General features: G+C 45.9%; 1 protein-coding gene across 3 annotated transcripts in view; it reads right to left on the minus strand.

Moving 5' to 3' along the window:
* LOC117349164 (protein bicaudal D homolog 2-like) overlaps nucleotides 1-20,453 on the minus strand; it is a 136,539-nt gene that overhangs the window by 107,376 nt on the left and 8,710 nt on the right. For all 3 annotated transcript variants that reach the window (XM_033922281.1, XM_033922298.1, XM_033922289.1), the window contains exon 2: nucleotides 13,570-13,839. In XM_033922281.1, coding sequence (XP_033778172.1) covers nucleotides 13,570-13,839 — 270 coding nt within the window. The remainder of the gene's footprint in view (nucleotides 1-13,569; nucleotides 13,840-20,453) is intronic.

The following is a 20,453-nucleotide window of genomic DNA, read 5'->3' on the forward strand; positions in this document are numbered from 1 at the left end:
GCTTCAGGGATAATAATAATAATAATTTATTTCTTATATACCACCAAAGCCGTAGAAGTTCGAGACGGTTTACAATAAAGAAGGGCTGGACAATCAGCGAATAGGTACAATCAGAGAAAGGGTACAATCAGCAAATACAATCGGTGAATGGGAAACAATCCGCAAAATAGATACAGTTAATAGATGTAAGTAGGGGAGCAGGTACAATATAAGAGGTTAGGAGGGAGGGAGGAGAAAGGAGATCTAGGGGGCAAGGGTAGGGTAGGGGTCTTGGGCTACAAATCGGTTAAATAGATTTGTTTTTAATAATTTTCGTAGGATGAGGAGCGCGAGAAAATATTGCACAGCCAGTCATTTAGATGACCTGCTTGGAAGACTAGAATTCTGTTCAGATGTCTTTTGTAACGGCAGGCTTTTAGAGTTGGATGGCTGAAGAGATGAGCTTTGCGAGTGGATCTGGATGGACGATCCATGGTAAAGTGGGGGACCATATATAGGGGGGCCAAACCATGGATGGATTTGTAGCAGAGGCAGGCAAACTTGAACAGCACTCTTGCTTCCAGGGGTAGCCAGTGGATGAGGCTAACAGCCACATAGTGCGTGCTCCTCCGCGGGTTTGACAGACTAGGTAACTGGCTCCTGGTTAGAAGGAGCTGTACAGCCCTTCCCTGTCTGGTCGGGGGGGGGTCCGTCTAGCATGTGCCATGAGAAAATGGCGACATGAGAAACCAGCGTGATAAGCATGGAAATCTGAAGCCCAGGCCCCCTCAGAAATAGAGAAAGAGTCCTGGCTGCAGGAAGATGCGAAGTGTCATTATGCCCATAGAGACAGCCCGAACTTGGAAACCGTTTGTACTACCTTTAGGTATATATATCCTATGCCACTATTAGACACATGCAGCGCAGCACAGAGGCCCAAATACGAAGGAGGACAGTTACCAACAGACAAAGGCTCAATCTGCAGGGACCCCAAAAGAGACAATGAGATACCCACGTGAAATACAGGGCACTATCCTACTGCTGATCTCACTGTGCCAAGATTTGCTGTATGTCGACCCAGTCCGGAGACAAACCGACACTGGGTGACCTAGCACAGGTCAGAGTCTCTCTGGTAATCCCCTTGAGTGCTAACCCCAGAGTGCGATTAAACTAGCAGCTTCCTTCAAGTGAATACAGCAGGAACACAGACATAGACCAAGCTGGTGAAACACATACAACTTGTCTGAACCAAAAAAAGGAGAGAAGCCGCAGCATTACCCTGACCAAAGTCAGCTGGAAATAAACTACCAGAACGCTGCAGCTTTCCCGTCATCGCCGGAGACCCAAGCGCACGTCTGATTCTTGCCGACACGTGGCCACTGCATCAGAGAAGGGGCGGGACTGCAGCAGAGAGAAGGCAGCTCGGACCCGATGGCAGCTTACAAAGATCGTTAGCACTAGCGATCTTATGCAGGCTGATGAAATTAGGTAAATTGATGCCGGGAGGCCAGGGGGAAAGCCAGACAGAAGCACTGACACTCCCCACTCGCCCTTTAAAGCAGGAGCTGCAGCGGCCGGCCAGCAAGAGGCAGCGCTGCCGATCCTGTTTTAGGGGATGAGGGTCGTCGCCGAATCAGGAGGCCAATTTTTTTTTGTTTTTGAATCGATTCGAACCGATTCACCTGAAATGAATCCATGAATCGGGCAGCACTACCTTCTAGCTCCCACTTCTCTCCGAGATTCTCAGAGAGAATGAGAGCCAGAAGGCCTTGAGCATGCGTAGATGCTCAAGGCCCAGTCTGGCATGAGGCTGGATCTTCGGGCACTGGCACCTTCTATGGCTGTGTGCCAGTGCCAGATTGGGGGTAAGTCTTCAGTTTGGTCGGGCGGGGGATGCTGGTTCATGTGGGGGGGGGGATGCCAGTTCGCACTATGAAATGAAGACATACAATTCTAAGCCATCCTGTGCTAGTCAATTGACTTACTCTATGATTAAACATGTGGAAGAAGAGACCTTGCAACTCCGATTCACTAAATATTAGGGCTGTGAGCTCTATGTTACCAAAAGGTCTGCAGCAGTCGGGTTTTACAATAGTAAAACCTGATGCAAAATAGCCAAGCAATTGTTAGAGAATCAATCACTTGGCTATTTTAAGGGGTTTTACTAGTTTGCATGGGTGGATCGGATCAGAAAGGATTTTGATCGGGCAGCAGTTTAGTGAATCAGATTGGGGAACGATCACAAAATCAGTAAAACTGGTTTTGTGATCAGTACAGGATTGGAAGGTTTAGTGAATCTAGCCCTATGAGAACGCTCTGAGGGCCATCAAAAGATTTCAAGCCTACACTACTAATTTTGTAAACTGCCTTAACCTTGTTCAGACTCGGTATTAAACATTAATTAATGCTAACGCTGATTTTACAGCACTATACAAATATATTTTTAAAATTCGCTTTATTTTGGATTGTCAACAGTAGCAAATTCCATAAATACGACACCTGAGTAACACATTTAAGAGATTGTTTGCAGTTACTATATCAAATGGGCAAGATTGAAATGAATGCATTTATAGGATTTGAAGAGCGTTTTAACCCTTTAATTGACAGATGGTGAAAACAGCATTTTTATGTAACTTGATGTTGAATGAGTGCCAAGTAACAGGCATTTGTAGATGCAGATCTCCCATAAGAAAACAAAACAAAAAATTGGGTAAAAATAAACTATTCCAATACACTCCAGTTATATATTTACCGGGTACATTACCAACAATAATCCAACCCTTTAGATCTCCCATAAGAACCTTAGAAACAAACACATGGGTTAAAAAGTTTGAGGGGTCTTGTTTTGGAGACCACTGGTAAACTATCGGCTGCCGCGTGGCAACATCCCTGAAGCCCTTTAAATCTCTATGGGCTTCGGGACCATTAGCACAGCGCAGCCACTAGTGCGGCTTTGTAAAAGTGTCCGTATACTGAGTTAAATTATTTAGACAAAAACATAAGAGTCCTACACATTGTGGGAACTATTTGGATATATCCCATAGATTCTGGATTTGTCTGGTGAGGATGCTAAGGAAGGAGAACAGGTTTACCTACTAACTTTCTTTGTGTTAGCCCAAAAACCAAGCGTGATGTTGGAACCAACAGAACAAATTTCATTGCATAAGTAAAACATTCCAATAAAGATCCTAGTTTCGGCATATAGTAATGCCTTCCTCAGGAGACTAAAATCAAACCATTAAAACATTAAAAACAAATACAAATATAAAATATAACAATTACATACAGATACAGCTGGTGATGAACTTTTAGGTTTAATTTTCCTTTTCCCCATGTTCAAGCTATTAAAAAATATAGAGGAAATAATACAACCTTACATTCCAGTTCCTCGGCTCCTCATGGCTCCAAGGGGCTCCCAAGGGGCAAAACATGCCCCTTTGGGCACGCCTCTTCGGCCGCGCGGCTGCGGCCGCAACCATGACAGCGGCTTCAATTTGAGGATGTTGGTGGAGACGGACCCAATGACGTCAGGGGTCCGTCTCTTCCAGTGCCTGCCCAATGGGCCGCTGAAGAAACAGTTGCCGCTGCTGCGAGAGGCACGGGGCAACAAACAAGTCACCTCTAGTTGATCCCGTTGTTATATATTTAAAAACTTAAACATAAAATCTGAAACTAAGAAGGAAACATATCAATGTGCACAAGTGACAAATAATTATTAAATCAAATACATATATTATTAGGATCAATTAAACGGTAAATGTACACCCAAGGCAATCATATAGATTCATATATTTGCTAATATACTTGGAGCTTGGTTAGTCCAGAGACTGACTTTATATTTTTACTTACTATACCACTTTTTGTTACGTCCCTTCTAGATTCCATACGCTAGGGGCCTGTTTTACAAAGTTTCACGGCAACAGCCCTGAAACCCTTTAAATCTCTATGGGCTTCGGGGCCGATACGGCTTTGTAAAACAGGCCCTAGATGTTCAATCCCAACCCGCAATCCAGGATTTGCAGAAATCCAACACTTTTCTAAGCACATGCTCCTCCCTCTTTGACAGAGAGCTTGAGCCATACCCAGTTTCAATTTCTGCAAGCAGAAGTCTTTTGAATTGCTCCACTTCTTTTTCGTATTTTTTCACTTAAAGTTCATCTTTTTGGGGAGCTGATATTTACGACGGGATCAACTAGAGGTGACTTGTTTGTTGCCCTGTGCCTCTTGCAGCAGCGGCAGCTGTTTCTTTGGCGGCCCATCAGGTAGGCACTGGAAGAGTGTGGCGGAGCCGGTACCCATACTTCTGGCCGACACCGGACTACACTCACGACAGCCGCGCTCCGACGTGCTTCCCCTGAATGAAGGAAGTCCTGCTGGCAACCATTCAATATTCATTTATAAAAAAAGTCAGCTTCCAAAGAGTTTGGCCATAGTTCATTTCATTTCCACTTTATTGTGGTGTTATTCGGGGCAGTGGACTTCTAGTCAGTCCTGCCTCCCAGTAACAGAATAAAATAAATTAAAAAAAAAAATAACAAAAACCCCAGAGCTGACCAAAATACTGAGTCTCAGCTCTCACCTTTACAGGTAATTACAAGGAAGTAAAATACAACAATCTCCAATACTAGTGCCTTCAGAATCAGAGATAACCTTCCAAATGCTGTTATATTCTCAGTCCGGCAGTTACCTAACACTGCTACCAGCACTTCCTATAGTGCTGAGTTCAAGCCTCAGAGTTAGTCCAGCTTGGCCCCAACCAGCTCAATAAGAGTTGGTGGGGGAGGGGAAGTAACTGAATCCACAATTCTTTTTCTGAAATACAGAATGCCACACATGGCCCCACAAACCCAACCAGATTGATCAGTGGATTCTCCCCATTCATTACTCCCCTCACTCACACTATAACAGCCCAAAGGTAACACAACCTTACATATCCCAGAAACTTTAAGTTAAAAAAAAACCACGTTTTTTTCTTTTTTTTTCCTCTCTGCATTAAAAAAGCAGGATAACACCCATCACATTCATCTCTCAGAAAAATAACACATTTCCTGCGCTGAAACCATTATGCAGAGAATGCTAGGAATTCTAAACTATCCAGCCCTGCCACTTAACTCTCCTCCATCAGGATATCTTCAGGCAATGCGGTAGTTTCTAGCCAGTCCATGGGTTCCAATAGTGCTGGCTGGTTGGCCACAAGGTCAGGGTCTGTATCCAACATTTCAACATCCTCAGACTCAGGAGAACAACCGGATGGGTCCCCTTCCTGGGCAAGCCCAGGGTGAACTGCCTCTCTCCCCCTGAGAGCAGCTTCTAATCGGTTGAGGCGCACACGCCCAGTTCTCAGAGGGGGAGGAGCCGTCTGCACTGTTTGCCTAGCTTTCCCTGGCTTCCTAATTATCTCCTTCAGCTGGGAGGTAACAGAGGGAGGAGAATGCCTCAGAGGCTGTTCTAAGCTGTCCTCCTCACAATCCTCTACTCCCTGGAGATCAGCTGGTTCTGAGTTAAAGGGGAATGCAGTATTTTCCCTATTCCTGGTCACAATCCTATCCCTATGATTAGCTGTCACCTGTCTGCCTGGAGCAAGAGTGAAGGATGTGACCAACAGGATCTCCAGGATCATAGATGGAGCAGGGGGAGAGGACACCGCTGTACTTATCCACGTGGGAACAAATGATGTGAGCGGGCGGAAGTATGACAGGGAAGAGCTGAAGGGCCAGCTCCGCTCACTCGGAAGACAACTGAAGATCAGGGAGGTGAAGGTGGCCTTCTCTGAGATCCTCCCAGTACCAAGAGCGGATGGAAAGAGACAAGGGGAATTGCAAGTAATCAACGCCTGGATGAGACGATGGTGCGAAGAAGAAGGCTTCGACTTCGTGCGCAACTGGACGGCGTTCTGGGGAAAAAGCAAGTACTACAGAAGGGACGGACTACACCTCAACAAGGAAGGAGCAAGAGTTTTGGCAGGCAACATGAAGAAGGCAATCGAGAAGGCTTTAAACTGAAAGATAGGGGAAAGCCGACAGTCGACCACCGGTCGATGGTACGGATAGCAGGATGCCCCGACGAAGAAGCCAAGGACAACTACACCTACACAAGAGAAGACGACCTCACAGCCAATAAGGGAGAAAAAGCAGGAAGGGACAACTCAGACACAGGAGGGGACGACCACACAGCAAACAAGGGTGATAACACAGGAGCAGTAAATGATACCGTAATTGAAACTACAGGGACAGCCAAGAGTAGAAGGTCCAAAAAGGTAACACGAAGGGAACTTAGATGTATGTATACGAATGCTAGAAGTCTGGGTAACAAAATGGGGGAACTAGAGACAATAGCAAGACATGACATATTGGATATCATTGGCATAACAGAAACATGGTGGAATGAAGAAAACAAATGGGACACAGTACTACAGGGATACAAACTGTATAGAAGAGATCGAGTAGGGCAGAAAGGTGGAGGTATTGCTCTATATGTTAAGGAGGGAATAGATTCTGTTGAAATGGTTACAACAGAAATGAAAGAGAAGCTTGAGTCACTCTGGATCAAAATTCCTGGTCAATATGGCGCAGATACGAAAATTGGCCTTTACTATCGTCCACCAGGACAGGCGGAGGAAACTGACTCAGAAATGATGGAGGAAATCAAACAAGAATGCAAGACAGGCAATGTAATTATATTGGGAGACTTCAATTTCCCAGGGATAGACTGGAAACTAGCAACCTCCGACTGCGGCAAGGAAGCCAAGTTCCTGGAGGTGCTAGGGGATTGCTTCCTGGAACAAATGGTAAAAGAGCCGACAAGAGGCAACGCCACCTTGGACTTGGTCCTAAATGGCCTCACGGGACCGATAACAGAAGTGGAAGTCATGGTTCCACTGGGAACGAGTGATCACAATGTAATCAACTTTAAACTTGACATCGGGAAAGGGAAACATGCCAAAACCTTAACCACCACCTTGAACTTTAAAAAGGGTAAATACGATAGCATGAGAGCCATGGTAGAAAAACGACTCGAGAAGATGGTGGACAAACTTGAAACGGTTGATCAGGCATGGACCCTACTGAAAAATACTATCACAGAAGCACAAGATCTCTACATTCCGAGGATTTCCAAAGATCAGAGAACAAAGAGCAAAAGAGAACCGGCATGGCTTACCATACAGGTGAAGGAAGCCATAAAAGAAAAGAAGGACTCTTTCAAAAAATGGAAATGCATAAAGACAACCGAAGCCTGGAACAAACATAAAGATGATCAGAAGAAATGTCACAAGGCGGTGAGGGATGCAAAACAGGAATATGAGGAAAAAATAGCCCAGGAGGCCAAAAACTTCAAGCCCTTCTTTAGATACGTGAAAGGGAAAAAACCTGCAAAAGAGGCAGTGGGACCCCTGGACGACCAGGGAAGAAAAGGGTACATCAAGGAAGATAAACAAATCGCAGACAAACTAAATTCCTTCTTTGCGTCCGTCTTTACGAAGGAGGACACCTCAACAATACCTGAAGCGGAGAAAGTGTTTGCAGGAGAAATAGAAGACAGCCTCACCACAGTTGAAGTGGACTTAGACCAGATATACTATCAGATCGACAAACTTAAAAGTGACAAATCCCCTGGACCGGATGGGATTCATCCGAGAGTCTTAAAGGAATTGAAGGTTGAAATCGGAGAGTTATTGCAAAAACTTGCAAACCTGACAATCAGAACTGGACAGATACCGGACGACTGGAGGATAGCGAACGTCACCCCAATTTTCAAAAAAGGATCGAGAGGGGAACCGGGCAACTATAGACCTGTGAGTCTTACGTCTGTCCCTGGCAAGATGGTTGAAGCACTGATCAAGGATAGCATAGTCCGGCACTTGGACGCACATGACTTGATGAAACCCAGTCAACATGGATTCAGGAAAGGGAAATCATGTTTGACGAATTTACTCCAATTTTTTGAGACCGTGAACGAGCAAATTGATAGTGGGAAGCCGGTGGACATAATATACTTGGACTTCCAGAAAGCGTTCGACAAAGTTCCACACGAAAGACTTCTCAGGAAACTACAAAGCCATGGCATAGAGGGGGATATACAAACGTGGATAGGCAAATGGCTGGAAAACCGAAAGCAGAGAGTGGGCATAAATGGGAAGTTCTCCGACTGGGAGAAAGTGACTAGTGGTGTACCCCAGGGCTCGGTACTTGGGCCGATCCTTTTTAATATTTATATCAATGACCTGGAAGAAGGAACATCCAGTGAGATCATCAAGTTTGCAGACGATACAAAACTATGCCGGGCGATCAGATCGCAGGATGATAGAGAGAAACTCCAGAGCGACTTGTGTCGGTTAGAAACATGGGCGGAGAAATGGCAGATGAAGTTCAATGTGGAGAAATGCAAGGTAATGCATTTAGGCAATAAAAATAAGGAATACGAGTATACAATGTCAGGTGCAACTCTGGGGAAGAGTGAACAAGAAAAGGACCTGGGTGTACTGATAGATAGGACCCTGAAGCCGTCGGCGCAATGCGCGGCAGCGGCAAAGAAGGCAAATAGAATGTTGGGCATGATAAAGAAGGGAATCTCGAGTAGATCGGAGAAAGTTATAATGCCGCTTTATAGGGCAATGGTCAGACCACACTTGGAATACTGCATCCAACATTGGTCTCCCTACCTAAAGAAGGATATAAAACTGCTGGAGAGGGTGCAGAGACGAGCAACAAAACTGGTGAAGGGTATGGAGAAACTGGAATACGAGGACAGACTTATAACACTAGGATTGTTCTCCCTTGAGAAAAGGAGACTGCGTGGGGATATGATCGAGACCTTCAAAATACTGAAAGGAATCGACAAAATAGAGCAAAGAAGATTATTTACATTGTCCAATTTGACACGGACTAGAGGACATGTAATGAAGCTAAGGGGGGACAGGTTCAGGACTAATGTCAGGAAGTTCTGCTTCACTCAGAGAGTGGTTGACACCTGGAATGCCCTCCCAGAGGAGATTATGACGGAATCGACCGTCCTAGGCTTCAAGAGCAAACTAGATGCATATCTCCTTAAGAGAGGCATATAAGGATATGGTGGACTATAAATTAAGCCAGGTGTACACCTGGCAGGGCCTCCGCGTGTGCGGATCGCCGGACTTGATGGACCGAAGGTCTGATCCGGAGAAGGCAGTTCTTATGTTCTTATGTTCTTAGCTCTTTGCATGGCTGGCCCAGGTTTAGCCAAAGTCATGCCTGGCACAAGCCGAGCTTTAGGGGTAGGATTGTGACAAGAGACAGACCCCTGATGTCATTGGGTCCGTCTCCACAAACATCCTCAAATTGAAGCCGCTACCGCGGTTTCTCGGGAGCTGATACTTACAATGGGATCAACTAGAGGTGACTTGTTTGTTGCCCCGTGCCTCTCGCAGCAGCGGCAGCTGTTTCTTCAGCAGCCCATCGGGCAGGCACTGGAAGAGACGGACCCCTGATGTCATTGGGTCCGTCTCCACCAACATCCTCAAATTGAAGCCGCTGTCATGGTCGTGGCCGCAGTCGCGCGGCCGAAGGGGTGTCCGCAAAGGGGCATGTTTTGCCCCTTGAAGCCATGAGGAGCCGAGGAACTGGAATGTAAGGTTGTATTATTTCCTCTATATTTTTTAATAGCTTGAACATGGGGAAAAGGAAAATTAAACCTAAAAGTTCATCACCAGCTGTATCTGGTCCTATGGACAGGCACTTGACATTAATAACTGATAATCCATCAATGGTACCACCCAGTATGAATTCTTCCATTTTGGGAGCTTCAATGAGTCCCCTCAAAAGGACTCCTCCCCTTCATCCAGTATCAAGTGATAGTGGGAATATAAATTCTGCTATTTCCACTGAATATGTGATACCCCCCACTCAGATGAATAAACTAGTTTTTACTGAAATACCTAAATCACTTGAATTTTCAGGTGTAGCGGAGGATCAACCACTAACAGTGGAAACACAAGACATTACCCTTAAAGATTTGTGGTTAGGTATTTCTAGAGTAGAAGGGTTTCTCAGGTCAATTGTGAAACAAACGGTAGATTTTTCACATTCTGTGTTTCATAAATTTGAAAATGTAGATTCCAATTTAGGTTGTTTGGATAAACGATTAAATGTGGTGGAAACTCAAAGTAATACACTTCCAAGTTGTCTCAGTATCTGCTGTTAACGATTCTACAGTGATACATTCTAAAATGGAATTAATGGAAAATATGTATAGAGCGAGAAATCTTCGCTTGGTCAACTTCCCAGTAACTCATTTATTATCCTCTGAAATCTTATTAAGGAAATATTTTAAAGAAATACTGGGGTTGCCCAATGCGGAAAATTTTCCAATAAATAATTATTATTATGTTCCTCAAAAGAAACTAGAACCCGCCCAGGAGGTAGACCATTTGGTTACAACTGAAATTAATTTGACAGAATTTCTGGAAGATAGCCAAGCTGTGATCCAGAGTCGGTCTACTCTGGTGATAACATGCAAGAGTGAGATAGATAAAATGCTAATAATGAAACTTTATTTTAAAAATAGGTTAACAAAATTTTGTGGGGATTTGGTTAGAATTTTTCCAGATGTCTCTAGAGCAACACAATTAAGAAGGAAAGAATTTCTGAAATTAAAAGTTAGAGTTTTAGCTCTAGAGGCATCTTTCTACCTAAAATTTCCATGTAAATGTCTTGTTAAGTTACAAGACATTGAATATGTTTTTTGGGATCCCATTCAATTGCAATAATTTTTAATTGCTCAAGAACAAAATGAATTATATTTAAGAGGTTTAAGTTTCACTACTGAGGAATAAGAGGGTTAAATTAAGAATCCCTATTAGAGTAAGGAATGGTTTAGGATTCGCGTGGACGAATCATGAATTATTTCCTTTTTTCTTTTCTTATAATTTCTTTATGTGGAATTGTGTCATGTCTTCCCATTATTGTGGGCTTAGAAAGGAATTTTGTATGAATGACTAATAGCGTTAATATCTAAGGAAGATCCTTTTTTTTCTTTGTATCATTTGATATTGTAATTATTAAATTTATAAATAAAAATAAATTAAGTTCATCTTTTTTTGTGGCTTCAGTGCCTTAAGGCCCCTTTCCGGTGGTCCCGTTAGAGGAACAGGGGACCACCGGAAAGGAGTCTCAAGGCACTGAAGCCACCAAAAAAATGAAAAAAAAGAACTTTAAGTGAGCAATTCAAAAGGATGCAGTCCCGTGAAGCTGGACTGCCGCTTAACAGAGAAACTTTTGTAGATCTGTGGTGCCAGCCTTCAGTGTGCCATCCTTCTTGGACTCGGGGTCCATTCCCCTGGGGAGTTCACTTGCTCGCTGACCTTGTCAGGGGCTTAAGCGCAGGCTGTATGCGTCAGGAGCGAACCCCCCCCCCCTGGATTTCAGGGCGCAGGCTGCGCTTCCTGCCCCGGATCGCATGGAGAGGATCTGTGGGGGTGGAGGTTACAGTTTGTGTCTGGCCAACTGGCAGTCTGAAAGATCTTCAAGTCTGGTCATCATTTGGAACAGTTTCTGAGGCAAAAAAATTTATTTTCCTCCATTCAGCTGCTGGTAAAAGCACTGACTGGCTGGCACTGCAGAGACTGTGAGTAACCCTTTATTATTTCCTATGAGAACTTCGGGGGTGGCTTGTTAAACGTTTTAAAAATTGTTTTTCACAGTTTCTGAGTGTAGGGTTCGGGACCCCACTTCCCAGACCCCAAATAGCTTATTTATTTTCGGATTTTATTTTTGCCATTTTTGGCGTAAATTCACCGAAGGTGGTTCCTCCTTACTTGGATGACTGGTTGATCCAGGCTTTGTTTTGACATGAGTGCGAAAGTGTGGTGGAGACTGTAGTGTCTCTGCTACAGGCTTTAGATTGGATTGTCAACCTCCGGAAGAGCCAGTTGACACCGTTCCAATCCTTGGAGTTTCTGTGCCTTCTCTTTGACACCCAGCAGGGTGATGTGCTTCTTCCCAAGGCTTGCGGACACACACTACAACTCCAGATCAGAGATCTCCTGGACTGTCCAGCTCCCTCGACCTGGCCTTGTCTGCAGGTGATGGGGATCCATGACAGCCTCCTTCGAGGCAGTCCCTTGGGCCAAAGCGCACATGTGCCCTTTTACAGGAGTCACTCCTCTCTCGGTGGTCTCCACAGCATTATCCCCTTCACCTGCCACTCCCCTGGACGGTGCCGGCTCGCAGCAGTTTGGGGCAGGTGGCTTCAGGGGGAGGCTCTCCGCCAGGGTAGGTTTCTTCAGATCTCAGAGTGGATGACTATTATGATGGATGCCAGCCTGTTGGGTTGGGGTGCTCACTGCAGGGACCACTTCATTCAGGGGCAGTGGACTCCTTGTCCAAAGCATTCATCGATCATTCATCTGGAGCTCCGGATGATTTGACTGCAGTTATTCACTCTCCAGCCTATTCTGGAAGAAACAGTGGTGCGAGTACTCTGACAATGCCACGGCATACGTAAATGTTCAAGGGAGCACAAGAAGCTTTCCCTTGGGCCAGCAAGCTCCCATGTTGTTTCGCTGGGCAGAATCTCTTCTTCTGTCCCTATCAGTGGCCCATGTTGTTGGAGTTGACACTGTGCAGGCAGCCTTCCTCAATCAACCAGTCCTAGACCCGGGAGCATGGTCTCTCTCGGACAGCTTTCCGTCTTCTTGTGCAATGTTGAGTGCAACCCTAGCTCTGTTTGGACCATATCAACTCTGCAATCATTTAAAACCACACCTCCGTGAGGAAGTGGATTTGGTCACTTGGGCTACCAGGGAATCCACATTTAGCATAGCAAACATTTGCTGCAATTCCTGATCCATGGAATATAGAGAGCTTTTGGGAGATGCAGAAAAGAAGGGGGGGGCATGCGAAAATGCAGACAGCAGCCTGAGTGCCCTGAAGAACACTATTGATGCCTAACAGCCTACGCTCAAGCTCCTGATTAAGTCAAGGAAACAAGCAAGTACTGAGGGCTGGAACCCTGAACTCCACAAATCTTCAGCAGGCTGGCTGAACAGATCCCCAAAGGATACACCTGTCAGCTGAATCACGTAAAAACTCACAAAATAATAAAGAAATAATCAGAGCAGATCAGAAGAACTGAAGGGTGCAGTAGAGACAGCGGAGAAGGAGTTGAAAAGCTGTGATTGACATTTTTAGCAGTATGTTCGCGAGCACACATGAACAACCCTAAGATTCAGAATACCATCCCTATTGCTCTGGAAGCATAGTTATAAAGGGGGCATCTAGAATCTTGGTCCTTGAGATCCATTGAATATGCATGAGATCTATTTGCATACAATGTGGAAATCCTGAAAGCCCAATTAGATTACAGCCCTTGAAAACAGAGGGTTGTCCACCCCAGATCTAGAATGATCCTAGAGAGCATGCTTAAAATTGAGATTGTCAAAGAAACAAAGCAAAAGCAGCAATTTTGCTTCGGGCACAGGTAGAAATAGGAAAACCATCTTGGATAATTTAACATGTCAGATCAATCCTAGATTTAAGTTGCATCCATACAAGTTCCTTGAATAAAATCAACCCAATGCTGTGGCAACTATATCTCCACAAATAAAAGTTATTTTACCTCTTTAATCTGGTTAAGTTCCAATTTTAAAGCTTCACACTCAGCCTCCAGGTCCCCTTGTTTCTGTTTCAGTTCCACATTCTCCTCCAGCACAGCCAAGCCATACTGAGCAGCTTGAACCTTCTCCTCTATCGTTTCCTGCAACTCAGTAGTAAGACGCGTCACCTCTGCTTTCAGCAGAGCAACATCCTCACCAACCATGGCTTCTTCAACTTGGCTTTTCTTCCACTCTACTCTTCTTTTCAAAAGACTCACTAGGGTCTGGAAATACTGATGGTAAAGTCACACAGAAAAAAAACCCAACATGAATAAAATGGTATTTAAGTATATTCATTTTCATTAAGTCAATAACTCCTGCCCAAAGTTAGGTGCTGTTAAGGTCCGTTTACAGTGCACCTTTATAGACTACCAGCTTAGCAAGCTTCTCATACCTAACTTTGGGTGCAAGCATTTACACCTTTAAGTGAGAAAACAGGAAGGCAATTGGCCCACTAGATCCACTGTAGAGGAAACAAAGCAGACCAAACAAAATCCAAATATGAAGTTTTTATCAGAAGTACTCCCAGGAACACAAAGATATGTCCGACATGGCTGCATTTTGCCTATATGGCTGCATCAGGGGCAAACCAGCTGGTGAAAGGCATGCTAAAAACACTAAAGCTGCAAATCCAAATGTGCCTGGATTCGTGTATTTGTAGCTTTGGTGTTTTTAGCATGCCTTTCACCAGCTAGTTTGCCCCTGACGCAACTATATAGGTAAAACATGGCCAAATTGTTGTGTTCCTGTGAGTACTTCTAATAAGCACAGTTACTTACCGTAACAGGTGTTATCCAGGGACAGCAGGCAGATATTCTTGACTGATGGGTGACGGCACCGACGGAGCCCCGGTACGGACAATTTTAGAGTGATTGCACTCTAAGAACTTAGAAAGTTCTAGCTAGGCCACACCGCGAGTGCCTTCCCGCCCGACGAAGGCGCGCAGTCCCCAGTTAAGATAAGCCAGCTAAGAAGCCAACCCGGGGAGGTGGGAGGGACGCAAGAATATCTGCCTGCTGTCCCTGGATAACACCTGTTACGGTAAGTAACTGTGCTTTATCCCAGGACAAGCAGGCAGCATATTCTTGACTGATGGGTGACCTCCACGCTAACAAAAAGAGGGATGGAGGGAAGGTTGGCCATTAGGAAAACAAATTTTGTAAAACAGATTGGCCGAAGTGTCCATCCCGTCTGGAGAATGTATCCAGACAATAGTGAGATGTAAAAGTATGAATTGAGGACCAAGCAGCAGCCTTGCAGATTTCCTCAATGGAAGTGGATCGGAGGAAAGCTACAGACGCTGCCATAGCTCTAACTTTGTGGCCCGTGACAGAACCTTCCAGTGTCAGGCCCGACTGAGCATAACAGAAAGAAACGCAAGCAGCAAGCCAATTGGATAAAGTGCATTTAGATACAGGATGACCCAGCTTGTTAGGATCAAATGACAAAAAAAGCTGAGGAGATGATCTATGAGGTTTAGTGCGTTTGAGATAGTAAGCCAAAGCACGTTTACAGTCCAAGGTATGTAAAGCCTGTTCACCTGGATGAGAATGAGGCTTCGGGAAAAAAACAGGTAGGACAACGGACTGATTAAGATGAAAGTCAGACACAACCTTAGGGAGAAACTTTGGGTGTGTACATAGAACCACCTTATCGTGGTGAAAAACAGTGAAAGGTGGATCGGCCACCAGTGCATGTAACTCACTGACCCTCCTGGCAGAGGTGAGAGCTATAAGGAAGACCACTTTCCAAGTGAGAAATTTGAAATGTGCTGTGGCCAAAGGTTCAAAAGGCGGCTTCATTAAAGCAGAAAGAACCACATTGAGATCTCAGATAACAGGAGGGGCTTTAAGAGGTGGTTTCACATTGAAAAGGCCCCTCATGAACCGGGAAACCAAAGGATGAGCAGAGAGGGGTTTTCCATGAATTGGCTCATGAAAGGCAGCAATGGCACTGAGATGAACTCTGATAGAAGTAGATTTGAGACCAGAGTCAGACAAGGAAAGAAGATAGTCCAACACCAGTCCCACAGCTAGAGACGTGGGATTATGGTGATGTAAGAGGCACCAGGAAGAAAAGCGAGACCACTTCTGTTGGTAACAATGAAGGGTGGCCGGTTCCCTGGAAGCATCAATGATAGAACGGACAGACTGAGACAGAAGTGAATGAGCCAAAGTCAGCCCGAGAGATACCAAGCTGTCAGGTGCAGAGACTGTAAGTTGGGATGCAGTAGGGACTGTTGATGCTGAGTAAGCAGAGAAGGAAACAGCGGAAGAAGTATGGGTTCCCTGGAACTGAGCTGAAGTAGAAGGGAGAACCAGTGTTGCCTGGGCCACCGTGGAGTGATAAGAATCATGGTGGCTTGGTCCCTCTTGAGCTTGAACAATGTCCGCAGCATGAGCGGTAGAGGAGGAAATGCATATAGGAAGAGATTGGTCCAATCCAGGAGAAATGCATCTGGCGCCAGACGGTGAGGAGAGTAGAGTCTGGAGCAAAACAGGGGCAGCTGATGATTGTGAGGAGCTGCAAAAAGGTCCACTTGAGGAGTGCCCCATTGAGCGAAAATGGACTGGAGAGTCAAGGGGTCGAGAGTCCATTCGTGAGGTTGGAGAATTCTGCTGAGATTGTCTGCTAAGGAATTCTGCTCCCCTTGAATGTAGACCACTTTCAGGAATAAATAACGAGCTGTCGCCCAAGACCAAATCCGTTGGGCTTCCTGACACAACAGGCGAGAGCCCGTCCCTCCCTGTTTGATGATGTAGTACATGGCAACTTGATTGTCTGTGCAAAGGAGTAGTACTTGAGGAAAGAGAAGATGTTGAAATGCCTTGAGGGCATAAAACATTGCTCGGAGTTCCAGGAAATTGATGTGATGCTTCTTTTCCTGGGCAGTCCAAAGACCCTGAGTTTGGAATTCTTCAAGTGAGCTCCCCAGGCATAGGGGGATGCATCCATGGTGATCACGAGATGATGAGGAGGTAGATGGAACAGTAGACCTCTGGATAGATTTGAAGATGTCAACCACCAAAGAAGCGACTGCCGAAGAGACGATGTCACAGATATGTGTTGTGAGCAAGGATCCGTCGCTTGGGACCACTGGGTTGCTAGGGTCCATTGAGGAGTGCGCAGGTGGAGCCGTGCGAAAGGGGTGACATGCACCGTCAAAGCCATGTGCCCCAAGAGGACCTTCATGTGATTTGCAGAGATGGTAATCTGTTGAAACACCTGCCGGCAGAGATGAAGGATGGTCTGAAGGCGGTTGGATGGAAGAAACGCCCTCATGAGAACAGTGTCCAGAATGGCGCCAATGAATTGAAGTCGCTGAGTTGGAATGAGATGCGACTTGGGGAGATTGATCTCGAAACCCAACAGTTGCAGGAAGTGAATGGTCTGGTTGGTGGCAAGCAGAACCGCCTGAGGAGAATGAGCCTTGATCAGCCAGTCATCCAGATAAGGGAAGACTTGAAAATTGTGAGAGCGGAGATAAGCTGCTACCACAATCAGACACTTGGTGAATACCCTGGGAGAGGAGGCCAGACCGAAGGGTAGCACCTTGTACTGATAATGAGTTTGATTGATGAGAAAGCGTAGATATTGCCTGGATATCAGATGGATAGGAATATGTGTGTAGGCCTCTTTGAGGTCGAGGGAGCATAGCCAGTCGCCTTGAGTGAGAAGAGGGTAGAGGGTGGCAAGAGAGAGCATTTTGAACTTCTCCTTGACCAAACATTTGTTGAGATCCCTGAGATCTAATATAGGTCTGAGGTCTCCGGTCTTTTTGGGAACCAGAAAGTACCTGGAGTAAAAACCCTGCCCTCACTGATCTGGAGGAACTTCTTCGATGGCATTGAGAAGAAGGAGGGATTGAACCTCTTGAGAGAGAAGGAGGGATTGAGACCTGTTGGAAGCAGACTCTTTTGGCAGGCCTAACGGCGGAGGAGTCTGAAAATTCAGGGAGTAGCTGTGGGTGATGATAGAGAGCACCCACTGATCGGTGGTGATTAGCTCCCATCGAGCCAGAAAAATTTGGAGGCGACCTCCGATAGGCTGTGGAAGAGGACATGAGGGAGGAAGACTGGCAATGCCCTGGAGAAGAGAGTCAAAAGGGCTGAGTTGGTTTAGGCTGAGTCACAGGTTTAATTGCAGGCGGCTGTTGTTGGCGAGCCTGTTGGTGCTGTTGCTGCCGTTGTCTCCGAGGCTGAGGAGGATGAGGCTGAATTGGCCGAGCAGAGAAACGGCGCTGGTACGACGTCTGCTGCCTTAAAGGACGAGTAGGAGGAGGTTTATTTTTATTTTTCAATAAGGTATCCCACCTCGTCTCATGAGCCGAAAGTTTCTGGGTGGTGGTATCCAGAGATTCTCCAAACAGCTCATCACCCAGGCAGGGAGCATTGGCAAGGCAGTCCTGGTGGTTCACATCAAGTTCTGAGACGCGAAGCCATGCCAATCGTCTCATCGCTACAGACTTAGCAGTAGCTCGGGATGTCAGTTCAAAAGTGTCATAGATGGAACGGACCATAAACTTCCTGAGCTGCAAGAGACTGGCAATGCATTGTTGAAAAGCAGAAAGCTTGCGGTCAGGAATATATTTTTGAAAAGTGGCCATCTGCTGGATAAGATGTTTCAGGTAAAAGGAGAAATGGAATGCATAGTTACCTGAACGGTTAGCCAACATAGCATTCTGGTAAAGTCGTTTACCAAATTTGTCCATGGCCTTGCCCTCTCTGCCAGGAGGGACAGAAGCATACACACTTGAGCCTGCAGATTTTTTCAGGGTTGATTCCACTAGCAAAGATTCGTGTGGAAGCTGAGGTTTGTCAAACCCTGGAATAGGGATCACCTTATAAAGTGATTCCAATTTCCTTGGAGCTCCTGGGATGGTGAGAGGAGTCTCCAGATTTTTGTAAAAAGTTTCCCTTAAGATATCGTGAAGGGGTAATTTTAAAAATTCCTTGGGAGGTTGGTCAAAGTCCAAAGCATCTAGGAATGCTTTGGACTTCTTAGAATCAGATTCCAAGGGGAGAGAAAGGGTGTCTGACATTTCCCTAAGAAATTTAGTGAAGGAAGAGTGCTCTGGCTTACTAGCAGGATCCTGCACTGATGGGTCAGCCTCGTCCGATGAAAAATCCTCCTCGGTACCGAGGGGATCCTCGGAGTCATCCCATAAATCAGGGTCACGTACCAATGGAAGACGGCCCTGAGATAGAGGAGAGGAGGATTCGGTATGCCTGGTCTTGCGTACCGATTTACCGGAACGCATCGACACCGTACTTGGCGACTGTAAAGCGGTACGGGTGTCGGAGAGCGGTACCGGATCAGAGACAGCATGAGCAGCTCGACGAAGAGACTTTGGCTCTGCCGATAAAATAGGCATAGATATAGAAGAGGCAGATTTAAGCGGTGCCGATAACGTCGATGCCGACAAAATAGGCTGGTCGACGATCGGTACCGTATGCTCAGTAGGTACCGACACCGGAAGGTTCGGAGTCAGGAGAGCCGGGAGCAGGTGTTGTAATTGCTCCTTAAGCTGGACCTGGAGGATGGATGCTATGCGCTCATCCAGAGACGGTCCCAATGGCACCGGTACCGCTTTTTTCTTCCTCGGTACCTGCGGTGCAGCTCGACGCTCAGGCGAAGTCGATGCCGATGAAGAGGCAGTCACTTCTATGGGAGCGGAGCGTTTGCGGGGCCGGCGCGCAGTCTGCAGGACTTGGCTCACTTCATGTTCGACTGGTGGGCCAAGAACTGTAGGGGATGGCTTCTTAGCCGGCTTACCTGTGGGGTGCGACACCGAAGTTGCATCTTGCGGTGTCGAAACCACCGGTGCCGACTTGGAGGAAGTTGCCGATGCCGAGGTCGATGCCGGTGGAACTTCCATAGCGGCATCGAAAAGAATCTGCTGTTGAATTTGGCGATTCTTCAAAGTTCTCTTTTGAAGAGAACTACAGCGGGTGCACGTCTCAGCCCTATGGTCCGGACCCAAACACTGAAGGCACCACTTGTGCGGGTCGGATAAGGAAATAGGGCGTGCACACCGCTGACACTTTTTAAAACCCGGTGAAGGGGGCATGAAGGGAAAAACAGCAGTAGCAAAATCGAAGCTCGAGGCTTCAATGGTGCCAACAGGCCCCGCTGGGGCCGATCAAAAAAAGTCAAAAAAAATAAGACTTTTTTTTTTTTTGTAAGTAAGAAAATAATAATAATAAAAAAAAAAGAAAATGTGAAGAGTTTCACGAAGAAAATACGCGAGCGGGAAGGTGAAAAAGAGATTATCCAACAGCCGTTGGAAAACACACGTCTTCTTAGCTCCGCGGAAACTAAGAAACTGGGGACCGCGCGCCTTCGTCGGGCGGGAAGGCGCACGCGCGGTGCGGCCTAGCTAGAACTTTCTAAATTCTTAGAGTGCAATCACTCTAAAATTGTCCGTACCGGGGCCGTCACCCATCAGTCAAGAATATGCTGCCTGCTTGTCCTGGGATAAAAGACACTATATTTGGATTTTGTTTAGCATTTACACCTGTGCAAATCCCAATATTCTATGGCAGAGCACCTAATTTCTGGTAACACTCCTGACCTGCCCATGTTCCTCTGTTGGTCACACCTCCTTTTGAGTTGCACACTATGAAATTTAGGCATGCATGTTATAGAAAAGGGCATAGGTCAGATCTGCATGCAACTCCTAATTACTGCCAAGTGCCTGTTAATACAAATTGATTGTTAGATCTTAATTGACTAATTAGTTTATCTGTGTCCAAATTTGGATGACTTATACAGAGAATCTGGGAATAAGTGTTCATTCATACAAATCCCAAAAAGCTGAACAGGTACAGAGGTGAAGAAACTGGAG

Source organism: Geotrypetes seraphini, chromosome 1 (assembly GCF_902459505.1).
Source record: "Geotrypetes seraphini chromosome 1, aGeoSer1.1, whole genome shotgun sequence".
Lineage (NCBI taxonomy): Eukaryota > Metazoa > Chordata > Amphibia > Gymnophiona > Dermophiidae > Geotrypetes > Geotrypetes seraphini.